This window comes from Dendrobates tinctorius, unplaced genomic scaffold (genome assembly GCF_039654945.1).
Source record: "Dendrobates tinctorius isolate UK_male_01 unplaced genomic scaffold, ASM3965494v1 ptg000011l, whole genome shotgun sequence".
NCBI classification, from domain to species: domain Eukaryota; kingdom Metazoa; phylum Chordata; class Amphibia; order Anura; family Dendrobatidae; genus Dendrobates; species Dendrobates tinctorius.
In genome coordinates this window covers 7,786,665-7,812,861 of record NW_027361679.1, presented here as the reverse complement: position 1 = coordinate 7,812,861, position 26,197 = coordinate 7,786,665, and the positions used below count along the sequence as shown (strand labels likewise).

At 48.1% G+C, this 26,197-nt stretch overlaps 1 protein-coding gene across 2 annotated transcripts in view; it reads left to right on the top strand.

The window, feature by feature from the left end:
• Positions 1 to 26,197, top strand: part of LOC141100922 (venom factor-like) — a 481,958-nt gene that overhangs the window by 284,714 nt on the left and 171,047 nt on the right. For both annotated transcript variants that reach the window (XM_073589703.1, XM_073589701.1), the window contains exon 24: positions 12,439 to 12,642. In XM_073589703.1, the coding sequence (XP_073445804.1) occupies positions 12,439 to 12,642 (204 nt within the window). The remainder of the gene's footprint in view (positions 1 to 12,438; positions 12,643 to 26,197) is intronic.

Genomic DNA, 26,197 nt, shown 5'->3' with positions numbered 1-26,197 from the left:
GAACAAGTACTTTCAATTGGATCCTGTAGTGAATGGGCAGCCAGTGTAACGACTGGCAAAGAGCGGACACGTCTGACCGATTAGCTAGATGGACCACCCTGGCTGCTGCATTAAGGATGGACTGGAGAGGGGAGAGTCGAGTGAGGAGGAGGCCAATTAATAGAGCGTTATGGTAGTCTAGGCAGGAGTGGATCAAGGTGACAGTGAGGGTTTTGTTTCCATGGTGAGAAAAGGGCGGATTCTAGAGATGTTCTTTAGGTGTAAGCAGCAAGAGCTGGCAAGATATTTAATATGGGAGGTGAAGGAGAGATTGGCGTCAAATGTAACACGCAGACAGCACGCCTGTTGCCGGGGTGTTATTATGATGCCACCCACGGAGAGGGCAATGTCAGATTTAGGCAGATTAGTGGACGGCGGAAGCAGAAGAAGTTCAGTTTTGGAGAGGTTGAGTTTCAGATAGAGAGCAGACATGATGTTGGAGACTGCGGAGAGACAGTCACTGGCGTTCTGTAGTACAGCGGGGGTAAGGTCAGGGGATGACGTGTATAGTTGTTTGTCATCAGCATAAAGATGGTACTGAAAGCCAAATCTGCTGATGGTGTGTCCAATTGGGGCCGTGTAGAGAGAGAAGAGAAGGGGACCAAGGACGGAGCCCTGAGGTACCCCAACAGTGAGAGGAAGAGGAGATGAAGTGGAGCCAGCGAACAAAACACTGAAGGAGCGGTCAGAAAGATAGGAAGGGAACCAGGATAGGGCAGTGTCCTTAATGCCTAGTGACTGGAGCCTAGAGAGTAGGAGACAGTGTTCAACAGTGTCAAAAGCTGCAGAAAGGTTGAGAAGAATGAGCAGAGAGTGGTCACTGTTACATTTTGTTGTCAGAAGGTCATTGGTCACGTTGATGAGTGCAGTTTCTGTCGAATGTAGGTGGCGGAAGCCGGACTGTGAAGGGTTTAGGAGGGATTGAGCAGAGAGGTAACGGGTAAGGCGGGAGTAGACAAGGCGCTCCAAGAGTTTAGAGATGAAGGGGAGATTAGGGACTTCTAGTATAAAAAGTAAAAAAAAAATCACATACCATACAAATGTGGTCTTTCCACAACCCTGTCTGATGAACAAATGCACTATTAGCAGGATGCAGCAATGCAATGTATCTGGTTCACAGCCTATTAATGACGCCCATAGTTTTATCAGGCGGGCTGTCCAGCACTATAATATGCACCATACAGTGTATCGAACTTATCTGTGTGAACGGCGTCCTATGCAAGCCTTATAAGTGTGCATTGTTTTCTACTAGGCAGCCAACCCCTCCAAAATCTGATAGGTGTGTGTTGGCTGTTTTTATCAGTAGCTTGCACCTGTGCTGCCCCTTGCTTTTATTAGTGGAAGCCTGCTGCATCCTGCTAGCAGTGCATTTGTTCATCAGACATGGTTTTGGAAAGGCCGCATCTGTATGGTATGTGACATTGGAGACTGGTCTGTAGTTGTTTGTGCAGGATGGGTCGAAGGCGGGTTTCTTTAACCCCTTTCTGACATATGACGTACTATCCCATCCATGTGCCCTAGGCCTTAATGCCCATGGACAGGATAGTACGTCATACGCAATCAGCCGCTCTCACGGGGGGAGCGCAGCTGATCACGGCTGGGTGTCAGGTGATTATCACAGCTGACACCCGGCGCTAAGTGCCAGGAGTGGTCACGGACCGCTCCCAGCACTTTAACTCCCGTCACACTGTGATCAAATATGATTGCAGCATTCTGGTGGCATAGAGAAGTATCGCGCAGGGAGGGGGCTCCCTGCGTGCTTCCCTCAGACCCTCAGAAGAATCGCGTTGTTCTGAAGTTCTCCCTGCCTGCAGATCCCGGGATCCAGGATGGCCGCTGGGTCCTTCTGGGTCCTGCAGGGAGGTGGCTTCTCAGTGCCTGCTGAGAGCAGGACCTGAGAAGCCTCCTTCACAGTGCTGTGCAAAGTGATAAAGTTATATTGTGATGTCCCACCCTGACACATTGTAAAAAAGTAAAAAAAAAATATATATTATGCAGTGTAAATATATTTAAAAAAATTCCTAAATAAAGAAAAAATAAACATTTTTCCAATAAATACATTTCTTTATGTAAATAAAGAAAAAAAAAGCAATAAAAGTACACATATTTAGTATCGCCGCATCCGTAACGACCCGTCCTATAAAACTTTTCCATTATTTAACCCCTTCAGTGAACGCCGTAAAGGCAAAAAACAATGCTTTATCTTCATACCACCCAACAAAAAAGGGAATAACACACGATCTAAAAGGCGGATAGAAATAGACATTATACCAATGAAAATGTCATCTTGTCCCACAAAAAACAAGCTGCCATAAAACATCATCAGCGAAAAAATAAAAAAGATATAGCTCTCAGAATAAAGTGATTCTAAAATAATTATTTTTTTTATATAAAATAGTTTTTATTGTATAAAAGCGTCAAAACATAAAAAAATATAAATGAGGTATCGCTGTCATCATACTGACCCGAAGAAAGCCTTATCAATTTTACCACACGCGGAACAGTATAAATGCCCCACCCAAAAGAAATTCATGAATTGCTGGTTTTTGTTCATTCTGCCTCCCAAAAATGGCAATAAACGGGGATCAAAAATGTCATGTGCCCGAAAATGGTACCAATGAAAAAGTCAACTCGTCCCGCAAAAAAACAAGACCTCACATGAGACTGTGGGCCAAAATATGGAAAAATTATAGCTCTCAAAATGTGGTGATGCAAAAAACTATTTTTTGCAATAAAAAGCGCCTTTAGCGTGTGACAGCTGCCAAACATAAAAACCCACTATAAATAGTAAATCAAACCCCCCTTTATCAACCCCTTAGTTAGGGAAAAATTATAAAATAAAAAAGTATTTATTTCCATTTTCCCGTTATGGTTGGGGCTGAAGTTAGGGTTAGGGTTGGGGATAAAGTTAGGGTTAGGGGTAGGGTTGGGGCTAAAGTTAGGGTTAGGGATGGGACTAAAGTTAGGTTTAGAGTTAAGGTTAGGGCTAAAGTTAGGATTAGGGTTTGGATTAGAGTTAGGGTTTGGATTAGGCTTAGGGGTGTGTTGGGGTTAGGGTTGAAGTTAGAATTGAGGGCTTTCCACTGTTCAGGCACATCAGGGGCTCTCAAAACGTACATGGATCCAATCTCAGTTCCAGCTAACTCTGCGTTGAAAAAGTCAAACAGTGCTCCTTCCCTTCTGAGCTCTGCTGTGCACCCAAACAGTGATTTACCCCCACATATAGGGTATAGGTGTACTCGGGACAAATTGGACAACTTTTGGGGTCCAATTTCTCCTGTTACCCTTGGGAAAATAGAAAATTGTGGGCAAAAACTAAAATTTTTGTGGAAAAATAAAAAGAAAATTGGATCTGAAGTACATTTTTTGTGAATAAAGTAAAATGTTCATTTTTTTAAACATCCCAAAAATTCTTGTGAAGCACCTGAAGGATTAATAAACTTATTGAATGTGGTTTTGAGCACCTTCAAGGGAGCAGTTTTTAGAATGGTGTCACTTTTAGGTATTTTTTTTATCATATAGACCGCTCAAAGTGACTTCAAATGTGATGTGGTCCCTAAAAAAAAAATGGTGTTGTAAAAATGAGAAATCACTGGTCAACTTTTAACCCTTATAACTTCCTAACAAAAAAAATTTGGTTCCAAAATTGTGCTGATGTAAATAAACATGTGGGAAATGTTACTTATTTTGTTTTTTGTGTGACATATCTCTGTGATTTCAGGGCATAAAAATTCAAAGTTGGAAAATTGCAAAATTTTTGCCAAATTTCCTTTTTTTTCACAAATAAACGCATGTCATATCAAAGAAGTTTTACCACTAACGTGAAGTACAATATGTCACGATAAAACAGTGTCAGAATCACTGGGATCCATTGAAGCGTTTCAGAGTTATTATCTCATAAAGAGACAGTGGTCAGAATTGTAAAAATTGTCTGTCCCGGTCATTAACATGCAAACCACCCTTGGGGGTAAGGGGGTTAATAATGGAGTAATGATAGCGTGCTTGAAAGAGGATGGGAAAATGCCAGAGGAGAGGGAGAGATTAAAGATTGTAGTTAGGTGAGTTGTGACGACTGAAGAGAGAGACTGGGGGAGATGTGAGGGAATGGTGTCAGTAGTGTATGTAGTCGGACGAGAAGAAGAGAGGAGCCTGGAGACTTCGTCTTCTGTGATGGGATCAAATGTGGAGAGTGAGCCAGGGGAGATGCAGGAAGGGATGGGAGTCACAGCACTTGGTGGTTGGGAGCGGATTTCCTGATGGATATTATCTATTTTCTCTATAAAGTGGGAGGCCAGGTCATCAGCACAAATGTCTGTGATAGGTGCTTGTGCTTTTTGCCTGAGGAGGGAGTGAAAGGTGTCAAAATTTTCTTGGGTTGTTGAATAGTGAGGAGATCACGGTGGTGTAGTAGGTCTGTTTGTTGAGGTATTAGGAACAGACTGTGGGATTAGGGGGAAATATTGAGGGTTTCATCCAGTACATAATATATAAATCAGCTCTTTTTAGAGGCAAATAATGTTAAGTAGTACCAGAATATACAGTACAAAACTAATTTTTTGGAGCTACATAATATTCCTGCATAGCAGCCTATAAAAAATATTTTTTTTTTACAGCTAAATAATATTCCTCAGTTCCAGCATATGGTAACATCCTTTTTCAAAACCTCAGCGTGAGGCCCCGCAATTGCAGCTCTGTAATTGTACTGCTCTTTGCAGCAACGCACCTCCCGCAGAGAAGTATTAGTATGGCGCATGTCATGAAGGGTTTAATAGACTATTCCCATCTCCAAGCTGATTTCCCAATATGTAGTAGGTGTAATAATAATAATAGTAAATGCCTCCAATTAGAAATGTAGTATAGTTTTTTTTGGTTCACTATGTGTCTTTCCTCATGTTCAGGCATTGCAGGACCTTAGATATCCATGGTTACGACCACTAGTAACTAGCTAACTAACTATCACATCATCAGTGGATATAACCATGGATACCTAAGGTCCTGCAATGCTTGAAGATCAGGAATGAGACATAGTGAATCAAAAAAACTAAGCTACATTTCTGATTGGAGGTATTTGCTATTATTATTATAATTACACCTGCTACATATTAGGATGAGATCTTGGAGATGGAAATATCCTTTTAATGATAATGTTTACATTAACTATAATCTACATACCGTATTTTTCAGACTTTAAAATGCACTTTTTTCCTCCAAAAATGGGGGGTTCTTTGGTCCCCTCCCCATTTTGGTATGCATGGTCCCATCAGAAAAGATTAAAAAAACCAAACCATTACACTTACCTTCCTGCGCCCCCTCATAGCATCTTGTTTTGATGCCAGCAGCTGCTTTATGCTAGTAAGCAGCGCATGGCAGGGCGAAAACAACTCTTCACTGACCAAGATGACCATCATCTTATTCGAATGTCACTTAGCAACTGTAGAATGACATCAAGTGACCTACAAAAGGAATGGCAAATAGCAGCTGGCGTGAAGTGCACGGCAAGAACAGTACATAACAGGCTCCTAGAGGCAGGGCTCAAGTCATGTAAAGGTAGAAAAAAGCCTTTCATCAATGAGAAGCAAAGGAGAGCCAGGCTGAAGTTTGCCAAAAGACCATAAAGAATTGGACCATAGAGGACTGGAGTAAGGTAATCTTCTCTGATGAGTCTAATTTTCAGCTTTGCCCTACACCTGGTCGACTTATGGTTAGACGGAGACTTGGAGAGGCGTACAAGCCACAGTGTCTTGCACCCACTCTGAAATTTGGTGGAGGATCGGTGATGATCTGCGATGCTTCAGCAAGGCTGGAATTGGGCAGGTTAATCTTCGTGAAGGATGTATGAATCAAGCTGCATACAAGGTTATCCTGGAGAAACAGTTGATTCCTTGTGCTCAGACAATGTTCCCCAACTCTGAGGACTGGTTTTTCCAGCAAGACAATGCACCATGCCACACAGCTAGGTCAATCAATTTGTGGATAAAGGACCACCACATCAAATCCCTGTCATGGCCACCCCAATCTCAGACAATGTTCCCCAACTCTGAGGACTGGTTTTTCCAGCAAGACAATGCACCATGCCACACAGCTAGGTCAATCAATTTGTGGATAAAGGACCACCACATCAAATCCCTGTCATGGCCAGCCCAATCTCCAGACCTGAACCCCATTGAAAACCTCTGGAATGTAATCAGGAGGAAGATGGATAGTCACAAGCCATCAAACAAAAAAGAACTGCTTAAATTTTTGTACCATGAGTGGCATAAGGTCACCAAAAGCAGTGCTATAGACTGGTGGAAAGTGTCATGATCCCAGTGCAGGTTTTTGAGCTGCACGTCAGGGGTTAATGTCTGGAGCTCACTGCAGGTTTTGACCTGCACACCTGGGGTTAATGATTGTGGCCTCTTTCTGGTTCTGGGAGAGCTTCTTAAACCCCTGGGAAGCTCCAATCCCTGCCAGTTATACTTTTGCCTTTGGCCGAGTGTGCTGACCTCTGTGTGCCTGTGCCTGTTCATTGTTATAGCTTGTTTATATGGTTCTGACCCGGTTCTGTTTCCCGTTGTGAGTTTACCTGTTGATTCTGTACTGCGCTATCCTCTCTGTGTATGACTCATTGCCTGTGATCTGACTACGCTCTGCTCGCCCCTCTTGTACCTTGCAACTATCCCTGTGTATGACTCATTGGCTACGTCCTGACTATCCTCCCTGTCTATGCCCCTTGGTAACTTTGTCTCGCAGTTACCCTGCTAGGAGTTCTCTTGCAGCTCCTAGCTCTCTGGAGTTTAGGCCATGCCCCTAGCAGTCACGTGCTTCAGGTCCTGCGGCTCTGAAGTACGCATCTACTCGGCTGCTGCCCGCTCCACAGGTATCTTTGAGCACAGTTCGCTTTACTCAGGACACGCGCACTGGCTCAGTGAGCAAGTTCAGTGCGGTGTTCCTGACAGAAAGCATGCCAAGACGCATAAAAGCTGTGATTAAAAATCATGGTTATTCCACAAAATATAGATTTGTGAACTCTTCCTGAGTTAAAACATTAGTATTATTATTTTTAAATGATTATGAATTAGTTTTTTTTAGCATTATTTGAGGTCTGCAAGCACTGCATTTTTTTTGTTATTTTGACCATTTCTAAGGCTGGTTTCACATTAGCGCTTTTTAAGCGCACGCACGGCCGGGGGTAGCTCCGCCCCCAAGCCGTGCGCGCCAAAATCCGAAAAGTTTGATTTTGGCGCGCACATCGCACCGTCAAAAGTGCGCAGCGCAGGTCAAAGCGCAACTAGCGCACGGCCTGCGCACGATCTGCGCACCCTATGCTAAAGATAGGGTGCGCCGATCGCAGGCGCCGCTGTGCGCTAGGAGGCGGCGCTACAAGCAAGGGGCGGGCACGCCGGGCAGAGAGCCGACTCAGGGGCGGAGCTACCCCCGGCCGTGCGTGCGCTTAAAAAGCGCTAATGTGAAACCAGCCTCATTTTCTGAAAATAAGCACAAAATTTAGAGCTTGGAAATTAGAAGAAATGCTGTCAGTAGTTTATAGAATAAAAGAGCAATTTGCATTTTACTCAAAAATATACTTATAAAGAGAAAAATCAGACAAACTGAAAATTTAGCACTGGTCTCTTAATTTTTGCCAGAGCTGTATAAAAGCAATTTAATGGATCTCTTAGATATGGACCCCGGCGAAAATATTTAATAGAAAGTGCTGAAGATCTAGAGGGACATCTACTCTGAAAAATTTGCTTAGTGAGGAGTTAGACTTTCACCCAAAACGTTTTAATCAGAGGGCAGTCCCAAAAATATGGAAAATAGAGCCTCAAAATAGGGCAGTCCCAAAAAATATGAAAAATAAAACCTCTAGACAAGATGCAAAGCCAGCAAAGGAAAGAAGAGATGGTTTACCATATAAGCCAAGGCCCCTAATTTTGCCACGGAAAACTGGGTAAGCTTAGTGACTCGAGTATAAGCCGGGTATGCATTGTCCCCTCATCCCTGTCCTGCTTTGTATGGCTCTACCCCCTCCCAGTATGCATGGCTCGGCTCTTCCGTCCCTTCCTTCTATGTATGGCTCAGCTCCTTGTCCTCCCCGGGCTTCCCCGTCCTCCTCAGTGCTCCCGCTTCCTCCTCAGTGCTCCCGCTTCCTCCTCAGTGCTTCCACCATCCTCCTCTGTGCTCCCCCGTCGTGCTCTGTGCTCCCCCGTTCTGCTCCATGCTCCTCTGTGCTCCCCCATCCTGCTCCATGCTCCCTCATCCTGCTCTATGCTACCCCGTCCTGCTCCGTGCTCCCCCATCCTGCTCCATGCTCCTATGTGCTCACCTGTCCTGCACCATGCTCCCCCATCCTGCTCCGTGCTCCCTGTCCTCCTCCGTGCTTCCCCCGTCCTCCTCGGTGCTCCCCCGTCTTCCTCCGTGCTTCCTCCCCCATCCTCCTCCGTCATACTCACCCTCCTGTGCCATCGCTGAACGTCCCTGCATCCACCGTTGTCCTGGGGCCGGCAGCTTCTTCCTGTATTGAGCAGTCACGTGGTACCGCTCATTAAGGTCATGAATATGGACGCCGCGCCTATGGGAGTAGAGTTGTGTCCATATTCATTACCTTAATGAGCGGTACCATGTGACCGCTCAACACAGGAAGAAGCTGCCAGCCCTGGGACAACGGAGGATGCAGGGACATTCAGAGATGGCACAGGAGGGTGAGTATGATGTCCCAGCCACTAGCTCCTGCCTCCGCTCCCCCTCCCCCGCTGGTTTCTGCACAATGACTCATGTATAAGCCGAGGGGGCATTTTCAGCATAAAAAAATGTGCTGAAAATCTCGGCTTATACACGAGTATATACGATAATTTTATGTAAAAATTGAGGCATATGGTTCCAGAGGTGAAGAATTTTGTACAGATTTTCTTTGTATGAAATACAAGATGCAGTCTTAACTGCTCTGGTCCAATCATTTCTCCAATCTACCATGGTCAGTGTTTTATCCAGATATTTCTCCCATTTGAGCATATCAGAGTGTCTAGTTAAAGAATCTGTGTCCTGAGTCTGTAGAATATTGTAAATACTAGAAATTAAACCTTTTGCTGAACTATTCTTGCAAAGTCTCTTGAAAGAGGTAGGAATGGAGGCCTGTAGACCGTGGAATAATGATGAGGTAAAGTATTCTTAATCTTAATGTATTGGACTAATGAAAGAGAACTTTGTTTTCAGCTTGTCATAGGAATGTAAAATTTGCATTTTATAGTTGATTATGTCAACGAAGTTAAACAAGCCAGATTGAGTCCATACCCCTGTCATGGAGTGGCTTAGACTTTCAGGGAAATTCAGATGGAAAAGGAAGGAAGTAAGAGTGGAATTCGTTGATGCCAGACGGAATTTTTAGAGCAGACCCTCCATATTTTTCTGGTGTGCATCATTGGACCTAATAGACCAGTGGTCCCCAACCTTTTTTGCACCAGGGACCGGTTTCAAGCAAGACCATTCTTCCATGGCCCGGCAGGGCGGGGATGGAGGTGTGGCAGGGGTGGGGCTTTGGTCATAAGGGGGTGGGGCTATGGACACGGTTGTAGTGTAGCAGTGCATACTTATAATTAAATAACATTTATAATGTGACTCAACTCACCATAGGTTTTGAATAAGTGCTCCATCACCCCCTTCTCCCCATCATTGCCTTCACCCCATCACTCCCTTCTCCCCATCATTGCCTTCACCCCATCACTCCCCTCTCCCCATCATTGCCTTCACCCCATCACTCCCTTCTCCCCATCATTGCCTTCACCCCATCACTCCCTTCTCCCCATCATTGCCTTCACCCCATCACTCCCTTCTCCCCATCATTGCCTTCACCCCATCACTCCCCTCTCTCCATCATTGCCTTCACCCCATCACTCCCTTCTCCCCATCATTGCCTTCACCCCATCACTCCCTTCTCCCCATCATTGCCTTCACCCCATCTCTCCCCTCTCCCCATCATTGCCTTCACCCCATCACTCCCTTCTCCCCATCATTGCCTTCACCCCATCACTCCCTTCTCCCCATCATTGCCTTCACCCCATCACTCCCTTCTCCCCATCATTGCCTTCACCCCATCACTCCCTTCTCCCCATCATTGCCTTCACCCCATCACTCCCTTCTCCCCATCACTGCCATCTCTCCATCATTGCCTTCACCCTATCACTGCTGTCTCCCCATCATTGCCTTCACCCTATCACTGACGTCTCCCCATCATTGCCTTCACCCCATCACTGCCGTCTCTCCATCATGGCCTTCAACCCATCACTCCCCTCTCCCCATCACTCCCTTCTCCCCATCATTGCCTTCACCCCATCACTCCCTTCTCCCCATCACTCCCTTCTCCCCATCACTCCCTTCTCCCCATCACTCCCTTCTCCCCATCATTGCCTTCACCCCATCACTGCCGTCTCTCCATCATGGCCTTCAACCCATCACTCCCTTCTCCCCATCATTGCCTTCACCCCATCACTCCCTTCTCCCCATCACTCCCTTCTCCCCATCACTCCCTTCTCCCCATCATTGCCTTCACCCCATCACTGCTGTCTCTCCATCACTCCCCTCACGGTCTTCTCCTCATGTCCCCATCTCCTCCAGGGCCAGGCTACACAAACACAGACCAACGTACACACACACAGACATACATGTACACACACACAGACAGACACACACACACATACACATTATACGTACACACACACCACCTCTCTCCTCTCACCTGCCGGCCGCCCGCGCTTCCTCGCTCTGACACAGCAGCGGCCGCGCTCTCCTCTCTGTGTCAGTCAGAGACAGGAAGCGTGGGCGGCGGGCAGGAAGCTGGACGGGTCCTTGCAGCTCCGCTCCTGCTATTCCCTCTTGCAGGCAGCGGAGCTGCTTGGATCGCTCCCTGGCCGCCACTAAGAATTGCTGCGCGCCGCCCCAGCCCCCGCTACGCCACTGACCGCCCCTGGCTCCCCTTGTGTCCGCGGACCGGCAAGGGCACTGCAGCGGCCCGGTGCTGGGCCGCAGACCGGCGGTTGGGGACCCCTGTAATAGACCTATTCCATATCTGGGAGTTGGGGTGACCTGGGGCTAACCATAATTTTTCAATCTCCATCCATTTCGTATAGGCAGGTTTAAAAGACCACAATGGGATTGTGCGGAACTGAGATGCTCAATAATATTGAACAAAGATAGGTGCTGCTAGGCCTCCCATCTTTTTATCAGCTAACATTACCGACTTTGGAATTCTATGACTTTTTCCTGCCCATGAGAAATTTAAAGTGACCAATTGAAAAACGTAAATCTCTGAGAGGGAATGATCTGGGTAAACTCTCAAGAATATATAAAAGTTTTGGGAGGATAGTCATTTTTATTGCTTAAATGCATCCAAATAGCTAAAGAGGGAGTGATTCCCATTTCGTCACATGACCTTCTACTTAAATATATATTAATATACAGTATATTCTTCAAAGTTACGGTAAGTAAAGGTGGAGCTTCACTATGTGGTAGGGGCCGGGGTTGGGGGGTGGACCACTGCTTACTCTGTCCGGATGACACAAACACCAGGCGATGCAAGGACGAGGCGGAGACAGATTTCACTAGTAACAGTTCCAGATTTATTTGTCATCCTCCTGACGACCAAAACCATGCACCGCAGCTTCTTTACAGTTCTCTGTCTCCAGGCCCGGGTACCTGCACCTTTGCTCCAGTCGAAGTAACGTCCCTCGCGGATCTTTCGCTGGGGCTGTCCTAAACCAATCTACCACCAGTGCTTCACCTGCCTGAGGTCATCGTCCAATCGGTACCCCCGGGGCCTCGTCTGTCCTGCGGTCTGTCGGGTTGGGCCACCCCCCTGACTGTCTCTTTGCTGTCCGTCCCCTGGTCGAGCTCTTCTCTCTTCACCATCTTCTACCAAGCTCCTCCCTGGACTAGACTGCTTGGAACCCTACCCTGTTCTATTTATCCCCTCTCTCACCGGGAATTCCCCTCCTGGGTTTCTATCTCCCCACCCCCCATGACTAAGCGTTTCTCAAGCCATAAGATGATGTTGAGTCCTAAGCTACTCCCCCTGCCATCTTGTGGTCATTTCCAGGTACTGCACTCTCATATCCACCTTTCCCAGTTGTCACCCTTCTATCCTGTCAATTTCCGTTTCTTGTGCACAAACCGTCCCCTCCTACTACCAGTCACATCTGTCTGTCAAGTCACCTTCCCCACAACTACTACAGAACAAAATATAACACAACATCTCACTAAAAAATTCCTTTATCTTAAACATATAAAAAGCAGGCAAAAGTCAATAGCTATCCAACTAATATTTTACCCAGAGCAGTATGTTAAGTAAATGCTATTACCATTATGACAAACAACCTCTTATTTGATATGTTAATGAAAAACTATGCTTAATTTACCTTTTTTTTTCAGGAGATATCATGGGAGAAACTTTGTTGGGCGCCTTAGATGACACTTATCTTGGATCTCTCATATATATTCCTCATGGCTGCCCAGAACAGAACATGGTCACCACTACACCAAATGTCATCTTGACTAAGTATTTAGATACCACTAAAAGGTGGAATGCTGTTGGAGCCGAAAGGAGAAGCACAGCTATGAAAAATATTCAAAGTGGTAAAGTATTTAATGGGAATCTGTCACTGGGATCAACCCCCTGAAGCCATCTCTATGGGCATTTAGGTCATAGAAAGCTGAATAAAATGATGCATTGATATCTATCTGTAATCCAGTCTTTTAGTCTAGAGTAATCCACATTTTTCTTAACATGTAAATGAGCTGTTAAGATTTATGGCCAGACATATATTTCCCTGAGAACCTGCCTCCAGATCTTATTTTAAATGAAAGATGGAGTGACCAGTTTAATGTCACTTTCTCCATTTGGTAGAAGCCTCCTGGGATAGCACCTGTCTGTACTGATGAGCAAGCACTAAAATGTGGCTAAGCAGTACTGTATAGGCAGATATATGATATTGGCATGTTCAACAGAAATTGTGCTACTAGTTTTGATGCCATTTTTACCCATTTCCCTCTGTGAAAATGTAAAATCTGGGGATATACAAAGTTTTGGTAGTAAAAATGTAATCATTTTTTCTTCACTGCCCAATGGTATAAAATCCTGTGACACACCCATGGTGTCAATAACAACACTGATGAATTTATTGAGGGGTATAGTTTGTAAAATAGAATCACTTTTGTGGGGTTCTGCTGTTCTGACACCAAAGGGGCTCTTCCAGTGGGTTATGGCACCCGCAAACCATAACAGTAAAATCTGCACTACAAAATGGCACTCCTTCTCTTCTGATCTTTCCATTGTGCCTGAAAAGTAGTTCCCGATTACATGTAAGGTATTCGTGCACTCTGGGTGAAATTGCACAACAAACTGTGAGGTCCATTTTTCCTTTATATAAAAATTAAAATATAGAAACCACTGGAGCCATAGGCGGAGGAGGACATGACTTGGGGATGCGTGGGCCTTTACTCCGGCAGCTTTTTTGGTATAGTGGTGTAGATTTTTAAGCACGAGTGATGTTGTTTTCAGAGGAAGAAGCACAGTATGTCTGTGCCTGGCGAGTTACTGTGAGGAGGGTGGGGTTTATATAGAGCAGGAAATCTGTGTCTCTCTCTCTTTCTTACACAGGATGAACAGGAGGAAGCATGTCTGCAGTTTCAGGGAGTATAATACTGGGGTTATCACCTCACATGACAGATGATAGGAGCACATTCACCTCAGAGACATCATGTACCAGTGTAGTATCAGCTCCTACATTATGTATGGGATCAATATTACCTCAGCAATTCATGTAGCTGCCATGTCCCTCATGTGCATGCTACATTTTCCTTACAGTCTGTGAGACAACTTCTGTGTGACCTCCCTGCAGACATGTTTGATATACTACTCTACATTCACCTCAGACATTGTGTAGTGTGTACTAGTGTAGTATCAGCTCCTACATCATATCTCGGATCATGATTACCTCAGAAATTAATTTAGCTGCCATGTTCCTTCACTTATTGTAGAGGCAGCTTTTGTGTGACCTCCCTGCAGACATTTCTGATATACCACATGACCGCATATGGCGACTTCAGTTTTACCTTCTCCTCGATACCTCACCGCCTCCTATCATCCCCCTCTTTCCTTTCTCCTGAGAATAAGACACGGTACAATTTAAATTCTTTGGATAATTTTGGCCACAGCGGCCAATTTTATTAACAAACATTAACAATAAACATTAAATAATAAAATACCTTACCGCGCTATACTGAGCAGATATAAAAGGGAGGGGGGGGGGAAAGGGGGTTTATAAACCAATACTTACTTTTAATTGAAGGAATTTTGAGGAATATTCTTAGTGATATAGAGCGTTTGTCTGGCGGATACCTCGCCTGTGATGTTGTATTCGTGATTTCTTGTAGTGATCAGTGATACTGATAAAAGAATATGTTAATAGGATTAAAATATCAGTAGTGTTAATATCCTGTACTAAAACTTTAATGAATTAACTGTACTCACTATGATTTACTGAATATTGCTATTTCCTTCAGGTTGGTACCGTGGTGTTTACTGTGGTGCTTGCTGATAGCCCACTTTCACAGTGCTGACCAAATAAAATTAAATACAATTAGTATTAATAACCGTGATAAAGAATCACAGCTATGGAGTAGCCGCTGCACTTACTTATATTTGTGTGTAAGAAGTAAGCAGGAACAGTATCCTCTCATGTAAGCATAGTAATGAGGCTTTAGCTGGAAAGAAAACTTTCACTTGTAGAGTGCTTGTGGTAATTCCTGCTAGTTGGATGAAGCAGGAGCAGGGTTTGCTGGTTATGTCAGGCACTAGACAGGAAGAAAACCACTTGATATAGTGATGTTATAATAAACGGTCAGTCCGAACAGGACTTACTTGTACCGCTTGCTGAGTGCCGCAATCAGCCTAGGTGGTGGCTGTTGGCGCAGAAAATCCCTGCACACGGGGAGGATGAAGCTGCACCGCACGTAGCGGGGGAGCGGGAGAACGCCGGCACCTCGTGTGCTCCGGCCGGAAGCAACAGCGAGGACGCGGCGTGATGGGGGGGGCGGAGCTATGTGACGTCACAAGCTAGGTAAACAAGGACGGGAGCACAGAAGGCACAAACCAACGCGTTTCGAGGGTGGCTTCCCTCTTCGTCAGGGCCCTTACTATGCTTACATGAGAGGATACTGTTCCTGCTTACTTCTTACACACAAATATAAGTTAAGTGCAGCGGCTACTCCATAGCTGTGATTCTTTATCACGGTTATTAATACTAATTGTATTTAATTTTATTTGGCCAGCACTGTGAAAGTGGGCTATCAGCAAGCACCACAGTAAACACCACGGTACCAACCTGAAGGAAATAGCAATATTCAGTAAATCATAGTGAGTACAGTTAATTCATTAAAGTTTTAGTACAGGATATTAACACTACTGATATTTTAATCCTATTAACATATTCTTTTATCAGTATCACTGATCACTACAAGAAATCACGAATACAACATCACAGGCGAGGTATCCGCCAGACAAACGCTCTATATCACTAAGAATATTCCTCAAAATTCCTTCAATTAAAAGTAAGTATTGGTTTATAAACCCCCTTTCCCCCCCCCCCCCCTCCCTTTTATATTTGCTCAGTATAGCGCGGTAAGGTATTTTATTATACAATTCTTTGGTTTCAAACAGGAATTGACACAGTCCTGTCTCCCTATCCGCTGCATCTGAGCTATTTTGTGGCCGGGTAGCGCCCGTGTATATTTTACTCTATCCGTAATAAACATTAAATAATTCAAAATTATGAGGGGAGGGTTCTTGGAGCTAGAAAGATCTGGCTATAAACTTATTTCCACCATGTTACCCCCAGCCGTCCAGCCCAGCTCGAGGGCACCGTAACTCCCCTTCTGGGAGACCAACCACCATAGCTCCCGAGGTAAAACCCCGTCCAGAGCCCATACCCAAAAGCCAGATCCCCCATACCATTTTAAACTGTCGGGAATGTTACTTCCGAATCCTTCCCCGACCAATCACCGTCAACTCCAAGAACCCCACCCCCCGCCCCACAGCCACTGTGACAACAGAAACAACGACGCCTCGTATAGACCCTGACAAGAATCTATATACCGATCACCTTTTTTTTTTTTTTTTTTTTATAAAACGTACATCCCCTAGCAGCCCCCAACATGCTACCCAAAACAGGGAGGGTGGGTGGGACTTCTCTCCTCTGCTCCTGGCTGGTGAGTGCGGTTTTTCCCGCACTTTTTCCCTAATACAGGCTGCCCCCACCTTAAACCCCTCCCCCGGCCCCCTTCCCGGCCAACCATTTCAAACTGGCACAACACTAGTTCAAACTTCCCGCCCATAGCAGTCATGGGGGGCTTCCCCTAGGCTGTGCCCTTCCCCAGCCCCGTTCTTGACCGCATATGGCGACTTCAGTTTTACCTTCTCCTCGATACCTCACCGCCTCCTATCATCCCCCTCTTTCCTTTCTCCTGAGAATAAGACACGGTACAATTTAAATTCTTTGGATAATTTTGGCCACAGCGGCCAATTTTATTAACAAACATTAACAATAAACATTAAATAATTCAAAATTATGAGGGGAGGGTTCTTGGAGCTAGAAAGATCTGGCTATAAACTTATTTCCACCATGTTACCCCCAGCCGTCCAGCCCAGCTCGAGGGCACCGTAACTCCCCTTCTGGGAGACCAACCACCATAGCTCCCGAGGTAAAACCCCGTCCAGAGCCCATACCCAAAAGCCAGATCCCCCATACCATTTTAAACTGTCGGGAATGTTACTTCCGAATCCTTCCCCGACCAATCACCGTCAACTCCAAGAACCCCACCCCCCACCAACCACGAACAGCCCTGACCACCTCAGGCTCGTGAGTGCCCCAAAACCACCAAGGCCCTCTCGATCCCCTCCTGTATTGACAGTGCCCATAAATCAATACCAATAGAATTTAAATGAACCCCATCGGCCAACCAAAAATTACCGGCACCTGTCTCCAATTCAAAGTGACGAACACTAATGCCCCCGTTCCTGGACACAAACGCCGACACCGCGCGATTCAATTTCACTCTTGCCCTGTTAATCCCTTTCAACGATCTCGCTTGCCTCCACCTCTGTCTGGGTACCACATCTGACCATACCGTCACCACGTTCGGGAACGATGTCCACAACCTCAAAAAATCGGAACGTATGTCCCTAATTAATTCTCTCACCAGCCTGACCCCTAAATCATTGCCCCCCACATGGAAAACAATAATGTCGGGGGTTCTATCCAAGCGAGCGGACTTGGTTAACTCCAGGAGCACCCTGCTCCATACCATTCCTCGGAAACCCAACCAACGGACCAGCACCTGCTCCCTCCCAAAGCCCAATTGCCTACCATCTGGCCTCGCGTCGGCTCGTAGCGCACCCCAATAAACGTAAGAGTGTCCGAATATCCAGGCAAGAAAGGGGTCGCCACCTGGAAAAAACACAACAGAATATAGGAAAAACACATCGAGGACATGCAAACCACGCAGCTAACGCCGAACATACAGTAAATACCGATCCGACTGCCACCTGCCAATTCTCCTAATCGCATCAGCCCCCAACCCAAGGCTGTCCGCTTCGGTCGCAGCACCAATTCTAAATGAATGAGACCCATACATGTCCTGAGGAAGGCCCAACTCTACCAATCCCTTCTTCAAAACCGCAATGAACTGGAACCGAGACAAATAGGTGCCGTCCGCATGGCACAAGAGAGGACCCGTCCTACCCGCCCATACGCCCCAATATGCTTCCAAACAGCCACTAGGGCACATTAATGCCCCATCAACTCGCCCCAAAACTACACGTCTGCCCCTACCCTGTTGATCAGTTTTTGAACGCCGAATCCAAAAAACAATGCCCCCCGCCCAAAATTCCACATCTTCTGCCAACACCCCTCCCGCCGAAACCCTGCTGCCTGACACCACCTCGCCAATGCGCATTGCCCCAAAAAAGGCCAAAGAAAAAGCCAGCCGAAACAGGGCCAACTCAAAAACTGACGTGCAAATACCCCCAAGGACTCTGCCTAAGCCTTCCAATGTACTAAATGAAATAGGCCTTCGTTTGTCCCCGGCCTTGTTACCCCTCCGAAACCCTTTTAACGCCTGACTCACTAAGAAGCTCTTCGTAACGTCCCCCACCCCTTGCAACTTGAAACCGAAAGCTAAACCCGCTACAAACTTGTTTACCTTAGCAGCAGACCAACCGCTGTCAGCTGCCTTCCCAATTAAAAACAATACCGCCAACATCCTATCCTCATCACTTTCGACCCCACCCCACTCTGCCAACCAGCTCTGCCATACTCGCCACGAAGAATCGTAGGCCGACCATGTCTGCTGCGATAAGGATTCCCGAATCAGTCTTCCTGCTCTTCCGTAATCACCTTCCACAGAAAGGAAGGGCATTCCACGCCCGTGGCATCCGCTCCTGGCGCCAATTCTCGAAAACGGCCCCACTGAAAACGAGACAAAGAGTCTGCTATTGAATTCGTAACCCCGGGCACATGCACTGCAGAAATCCCCGCGTTCAGATCCAGACAGCGAAGAACCAAAACCCTAACCAATCTAACTACGGGGGGAGAGGAGGCCGACAAACTGTTAATGACCGCTACAACACTCGCGTTGTCGCAATGAAAGCACACTCTCCTATTTTCGAACATGGGACCCCACACCAAAACAGCTACCACGATAGGAAACAGCTCCAATAGTGCCAAGTTTTTGGTAAGGCCCAACAACTTCCACTCCTGAGGCCACCGCCCCACACTCCACCTACCCTTACAGTAGGCGCCGTAACCAAAGCCGCCTGCTGCATCCGTAAATATTTCAAAATCAAAATTGCTCAATGTCTCCTCCTGCATCAGCGACCGCCCATTGTAATTCCGCAAAAACCGATGCCAAACCATCAAATCGTCCCTATGCTCCTTCGTCAAGCGAACGTAATGGTGCGGAGCCTTCACTCCCGCCGTCGCGCTAGCCAAACGACGAGAAAAAATTCGACCCATAGGCATGATCCTGCAGGCAAAGTTCAATCTCCCCAATAGGGATTGTAATTCCTTGAGGGTCACTTTGCGCAACTTCGAAATCCTGTCTACCTCCTGTTTCAACAATGCCAACTTGTCCTCTGGTAACCGACACTCCATCCTCTCCGAATCGACAACTATGCCCAAAAAACTTATAACAGCCTTAGGGCCTTCCGTCTTCTCAGATGCCAGCGGCACCCCAAAATGCTCCGCCACCCAAACCATGCCTGCCAACGCATTCCTACACAACGGCGAATCCGGGGGGCCAATAAAAAGAAAATCATCCAGATAATGAATGATCGACTGCATTCCTGTAACATCCCTCACCACCCACTCCAGAAAAGTGCTAAACGTCTCAAACAAGGAACAAGAAATTGCGCAACCCATCGGCAAACACCTATCGAGGTAGAAATTCCCCCTCCAAAAACATCCCAGCAGCGGGATACTATCTGCATGAACCGGTAGTAACCGAAAAGCGGACTCAATGTCTGTCTTTGCCAACAAAGCCCCTGACCCATAACGTCGCACCCACTTAACCGCCGTATCAAAAGAGGTATACTCCACAGAACACAACTCCCTATCGATACCGTCATTAACTGACAAGCCTTTTGGATAAGACAAATGCTGAATCAAACGAAACTTATTCGGCTCCCTCTTAGGCACAACCCCCAACGGGGAAACAATCACGCCCGCAACAGGAGCCGTGGGGAACGGACCGGCCATCCTGCCCAAATCCACTTCCTTTTTTAACTTCTCATCTACTACCTCCGCATGCATTATTGCCGACCGCAAATTTTTAACAGAAAAAGGAACCACATGGCCAGGAGGTGGAATCCTGAAACCGTCAACAAAACCATTCAAAAGCACGCTGGCCTCTGCCCGAGCCGGGTACCTACTTAGAAAGGGGGCCATCTCTTGAACCCTCACCGGGCTCTCCCCCTTGACCGGCACCCACATTTGGCTTTCCTTTCCCTTTCTTAAAACATTTGGAAGCGCCGTGTGAGCTACCGTTGCAGTGGGAGCACACGTGCTTGAACTTGCAGCCCGCCCCGTACTTGCACTGCCCGTCATTAAATTGCCAGCACGCTCCCGACTTCTCTCTTCCTCCCTGGGTTGCCTGAGCACTGCTACCCTGACCTGCTTGCTGACTGCTGCTGCCCCTGCTCCCGTGAAAGGACTGCCCATACCTCACTTGGGCCATCACCTTCAGCCACAGCCCGATATCCTTTTGATCCCACTTTATCTCCGGCCGTACCGCCTTCCTCTGCCTAAACTGCTCGTCGTATCGCAGCCACGCCTGGCCCCCATAAATACGATGCGCCTCCCCGATAGCATCTAAATAACAAAAAAGGCCAGAACAATTATCCGGAGACTTCTCCCCTATGACACTAGCCAAAATAGCGAATGCCTGCATCCAATTCACAAAAGTCTGCGGGATCAGACGCCACCTCCTCTTTTCTTCCTCCTCTTTTTTACTATCGTCCTTCTTCCCCTTATCCAGGTTAAACTTTTCCAACGGCAGCAATGAAAATATCTCCACATACTCGTCCCGCCAAATCTTCTCCTTCACTTCTTTCTTTAAATGGGCCCCCAGCGGCCCCTCAAAGCACACATAAACCTCTCCCTTAGCCCTATCGTCCAGTTTTATCCTATCCCCCTTATCCGTTTCCGTCTGCACTGAAACAGATACTCCTGCCGCAGCTCCTTCATCGCATTCTACCGCGCATAACACGTCACCACCCGACTCTGTGCCCGAACCGCGACTCACTATCCATGCCCCCGCTGGGGACGGAGCTGCCTCCCCAATTACCCCCCCTCCAGTCTCCTCAATATTTGCGACATGTTCGCCAAAATGTCCCTTAGCCCCGGCACCTCAGCCCCGCTAGGCCCATTACGCCTCATCCGCTCCCTACCATCTCCCTGCCTGCCCCCATCATCCTGCAATACAGCCCCTGCGGGCAACAAACACGACATGGAGCCATACTCACATAGCTGCGCGGGTGCTGTGTCCCCGCCAGCTGGAAATCCGGAATCCTGACGTCCTCGAAGATCCTGATGCAGGCACCGCTGCTCCAGGCCCGCGCCCCTGGCCTCCTCGTCACCAGGGGGGACCCGAGCATGCGATACCCGCCGCTCCCGAGAACTCCCCCTTGAGCGGGACCCGTGACAGTCCCTGGACCCATGCCCGACTGGCTGGTCCGTAGCACCCTCCGGGCGACTCCCGGATAAATGCCCCCAGGTGCCTGATGCCTCGTCTGCTGGATAGGGGCCAGGCAGGGCGACCACGCTAAGCCGCCTCCCGCCCGTCGACCGGTCCGGGCTCCACGTGCTGCTGGGACCAGGCAGGGCGTCCCCGCTGAGCCCCCTCCTGTCCGCCAATCGGTCGGGGCTCCACATGCTGCTGGGACCGGGCAGGGCGTCCTCGTGCTGCCCCCACCCGACCGCCGCTCTCACGCTGTGGACTGCAGTGGGGGAAGGCAGGGCGACAGCATCCGGCACCCTCCTGCCCGCCTCACCTCCGGTCCTGCTGACGGTGGGGCCAGGCAGGGCGCTGCCGCAACGCCCCCTCCTGCCCGCCGCACCACGTCTGGCGCCCTGGCTGGCAGACGCCCCCGAGCGGTCCTCATCCCCGGGGGCGCCCTCGATCCTGCCTCCCGCCGCTGTGTTGCCCGGCCCCGGCCGGCGCCGGCCTCGCCGCTGTGAGGGCCTGCCGCGGCCTTCACTCTCCTCCCTGCTGCGCGACTCTTCGGCTCCTGCCCGCGACGTCACTTCCGGTCCGGCCTGCTGTTCCTGTCCAGCTCCCCCACGCTTGCCGCCCGTGTTGACCGGCCGGCTGGGCGGATTCTTGCCGGGACGGGCGCAGGGAGGGGATGCAGCCCCATCTGTTGCGCCGCCCGCAGGGTCCCTGGAGGGGCTCCGCAGCCGCCGCCTGCTGCGGGCTGACACCTCCGGTGACAGCCTTTCGGGGGGATGGGTCCTCCTTCCACGCCGGCTGGTTCCCTGCTCCGCAGCGCTGAGGAGGGAGGAAAGCTGGGTCTGTAGCCATCCTCCCCTCCTGGACCTGGCCACATCCTGCAGCCTGGCGAAAAGTTGCTGCTCGTCGTCCATTGCTTCAGGTGGGACTTCTCTCCTCTGCTCCTGGCTGGTGAGTGCGGTTTTTCCCGCACTTTTTCCCTAATACAGGCTGCCCCCACCTTAAACCCCTCCCCCGGCCCCCGTCCCGGCCAACCATTTCAAACTGGCACAACACTAGTTCAAACTTCCCGCCCATAGCAGTCATGGGGGACTTCCCCTAGGCTGTGCCCTTCCCCAGCCCCCTTCTTTACTGCTGTATTATACAGAGTCTTCATGAATTCTGGGTATATATATGATAGGACAGAGCAGGGACACATACATTGTCTGCCATTACTGTGGTGGAGCTGGGCAGTCACATGTATTAGGCTATGTGCACATGTAGCAGAAAATTTCTGCTGAAAAACCTGACTCCCTTCCCAGAAACCGCGCATTTTTTCTGCGCATTTTCCACGCGTTTTCTGCACGTTTTTTGCGCAGAAAACGCGCGTTTTTTATGTGTTTTTTTCAGCGCGTTTTAAAAACGCATAGAACTAGACAGAAACGCGGAAAAATCCACAAAATTAATGAGCATGCTGCGTTTTTTTACCGCTATGCGTTTTTTTCACGGAAAAAAATGCATCAATATGCACAAAAAGTGCAAAATGCATAGAAATGAATGGGAAGCTTATTTTTAGCAGTTTTATTGGAAAAACCGCTAAAAATACTGCTAAAAAAGCGCTGTGTGTGAACACAGCCTTAGAGACACTGGTGAGAGTGAGAGAGGCGCAGTCGTGGGATGGTATATGTATGATGATGAAAGGCTGCACTTCATGTTAGTGCACTGTATACTGACCCTGCTGTGTGATGATTACCCCCCCTTCCCAGTTATGGAGTCTGATGATCTGTATGTGACCTCTTCTCTGTTGCATACTTTGATGCTGGGTGTACAGATCCAGTGTAACCAGGTTGCTCACTATACAGTGCCTTGCGAAAGTATTCGGCCCCCTGGAACTTTTCAACCTTTTTCCACATATCATGCTTCAAACATAAAGATACCAAATGTAAATTTTTGGTGAAGAATCAACAACAAGTGGGACACAATTGTGAAGTTGAACGAAATGTATTGGTTACTAGATGGTGGCTCGATTCTAACGCATCGGGTAGTCTAGAATATATATATGCAGTTTATTTTTGAAGATTTAATAATAATGCAATAATGCACCCCCCAGTCCTGATATGTATGGTTCTCTCACCCCCAATCCTAATATGCCTGCTACCCCTCAACCCCCTATCCTGGTATGCATGGTCCCTTGACCCCCCAATCCTGGAATACATGGTCCTCTCACCCCCCAATCCTGGTATGCATGGTCCTCTCACCTCTCTTTCCTGGTATTCATAGTCATCTTACTCCCCTTTCGGGGTATGCATAGTCCCCTCACCCCAATCCTGGAATGCATGTTCCTCTCACCCCCCAATCCTGGTATGGCCTCTTTCACACTTCCGTTTTTTACAATCAGTCACAATCCGCCAGGTTTTGAAAAAAACGGATCCTCAAATTTTTTTTGAGGATCCGTTTTTTCCCCATTGACTTGCATTAATGGCGGATTGTGACGGATTGCTGTCCGTTGTATCCGTTTTTTTTGAGGATCCGCCAAAAATTGCTGTCCGTCACCATCCTCAAAGATTTCAAAACGGAGCTTGTAACGTTTTTTTCTGTGGCGGATCCTCCAGACACTCGGATCCGCTTCAATGGCTTTTTGGCGGATTTGAACTGATGCAAAAAAACTGAAGTGTGAAAGAGGCCTATGCATGGTCCTCTCACCCCTCTTTCCTGGTATGCATGGTCCTCTTACCCCCCTTTCGGGGTATGAATGGTCCCCTCACACCCCAATCCTGGTATGTATGCTCACCGTCACCCCCCCTTTCCTGGTATGTATGGTCTCCTCATCCCCCAATCCTGGTATGCATGGTATCCTCACCCCCCTTTCCTGGTATGCATGGTCCCCTCACCCCCTATCCTGGTATGCATGGTCCCCTCACCCCCCTTTCCTGATATGCATGGTCCCCTCACCCCCCAATCCTGGTATGCATGGTCCTCTTACCCTTCTTTTGGGGTATGCATGGTCCCCTCACCCCCCAGTCCTGGTATGTATGGTCCTCTCACCCCCCAATCCTGGTATGCATGGTCCCCTCACCCCCCTATCCTGGTATACATGGTCCCCTCACCCCCCTTTCTTGATATGCATGGTCCACTCACACCCCAATCCTGGAATGTATGCTCACCGTCACCCCCCTTTCCTGCTATATATGGTCCCCTCACCCCCCAATCCTGGTATGCATGGTATCCTCACCCCCCTTTCCTGGTATGCATGGTCCCCTCACCCCCCTTTCCTGATATGCATGGTCCCCTCACCCCCCAATCCGGGTATGCATGGTCCCCTCAACCCCAGTCCTGGTATGCATGGTCCTCTCACCCCCAAATCCTGGTATGCCTGGTCCCCTCACCCCCAATCCTGGTATGCATGGTCCCCTCACCCCCCTTTCCTGGTATGCATGGTCCCCTCACCCCCCTTTCTTGGTATGCATGGTCCCCTTACCCCCCTTTCGTGGTATTCATGGTCCCCTCACCCCCCTTTCTTGGTATGCATGGTCCCCTCACCCCCCAATCCTGGTATGCATGGTCCCCTCAACCCCCTATTCTGGTATGCATGGTCCCCTCACCCCCCAATCCTGGTATGCATGGTCCCCTCACCCCCCAATCCTGGTATGCATGGTCCCCTCACCCCCCAATCCTGGTATGCATGGTCCCCTCACCCCTCAATCCTGGTATGCATGGTCCCCTCACCCCCCTATCCTAGTATGCATGGTTCCCTCACCCCCCTTTCCTGGTATGCATGGTCCCCTCACCCCCCTTTCCGTGTAGCCGCGACCAATCAGCGTCGCGGCCCTCTGTCAGCGACCAATCAGCAACGCGGCCCTGTAGCCGCGACCAATCACTGCCGCGGCCCTGTACAAAAATAATATTAAAAAATAAAAAAAAGGTATTCTCACCTTCCGACGGCCTCCTGTCTTCTTCCACGCGCCCGGCCTCGCGTTCCCAGTAATGCTTTGCGGCTTAGACCGCTGATGACGTCGGTCTTCTTTCTCGCTCTCGCGAGAGTGACGTCGGTCTTTTTTCTTGCTCTTGCAATAGTGACGTCATCAGCAGTCTAAGCCGCAAAGCATTACTGGGAACGTGAGGCCGGGCGCGTGGAAAGAAGACAGGAGGCCGTCAGAAGGTGAGAATAACTTTTTTTTAATTTTAATTCTCTTTTTTACAGATTAAGGCCTGCACCTGCCGCTGATTGGTTGCGGCCTGGCGGCCGCGACCAATCAGCGGCCCGCGATTTCGGTTACAGACAGACACGATAAGGCATTTATATATATATATATAGATTTTACATATTTATGGAAATCCAAAAACTGAAGAGTGGGGCGTGCAATATTATTCGGCCCCTGTAATGTAATACTTTGTTGCGCCACCTTTTGCTGTGATTACAGCTGCAAGTCGCTTCGGGTATGTCTCTATCAGCTTTGTACATCGAGAGACTGAAATTCTTGCCCATTCTTCCTTAGTAAACAGCCCGAGCTCAGTGAGGTTGGATGGAAATCGTTTGTGAACAGCAGTTTTCTGCTCTTTCCACAGATTCTCGATTGGATTCAGGTCTGGACTGTGACTTGGCCATTCTAACATCTGGATACGTTTATTTGTGAACCATTCCATTGTAGATTTTGCTTTATGTTTGGGATCATTGTCTTGTTGGAAGACAAATCTCCGTCCCAGTCTCAGGTCTTTTGCAGACTCCAAGTTTTCTTCAAGAATGGTCCTGTATTTGGCTCCATCCATCTTCCTATCATTTTTAACCATCTTCCCTGTCCCTGCTGAAGAAAAGCAGGCCCAAACCATGATGCTGCCACCACCATGTTTGACAGTGGGGATGGTGTGTTCAGGGTAATGAGCTGTGTTGCCTTTACGCCAAACATATTTTGGTTTCATCTGACCAGAG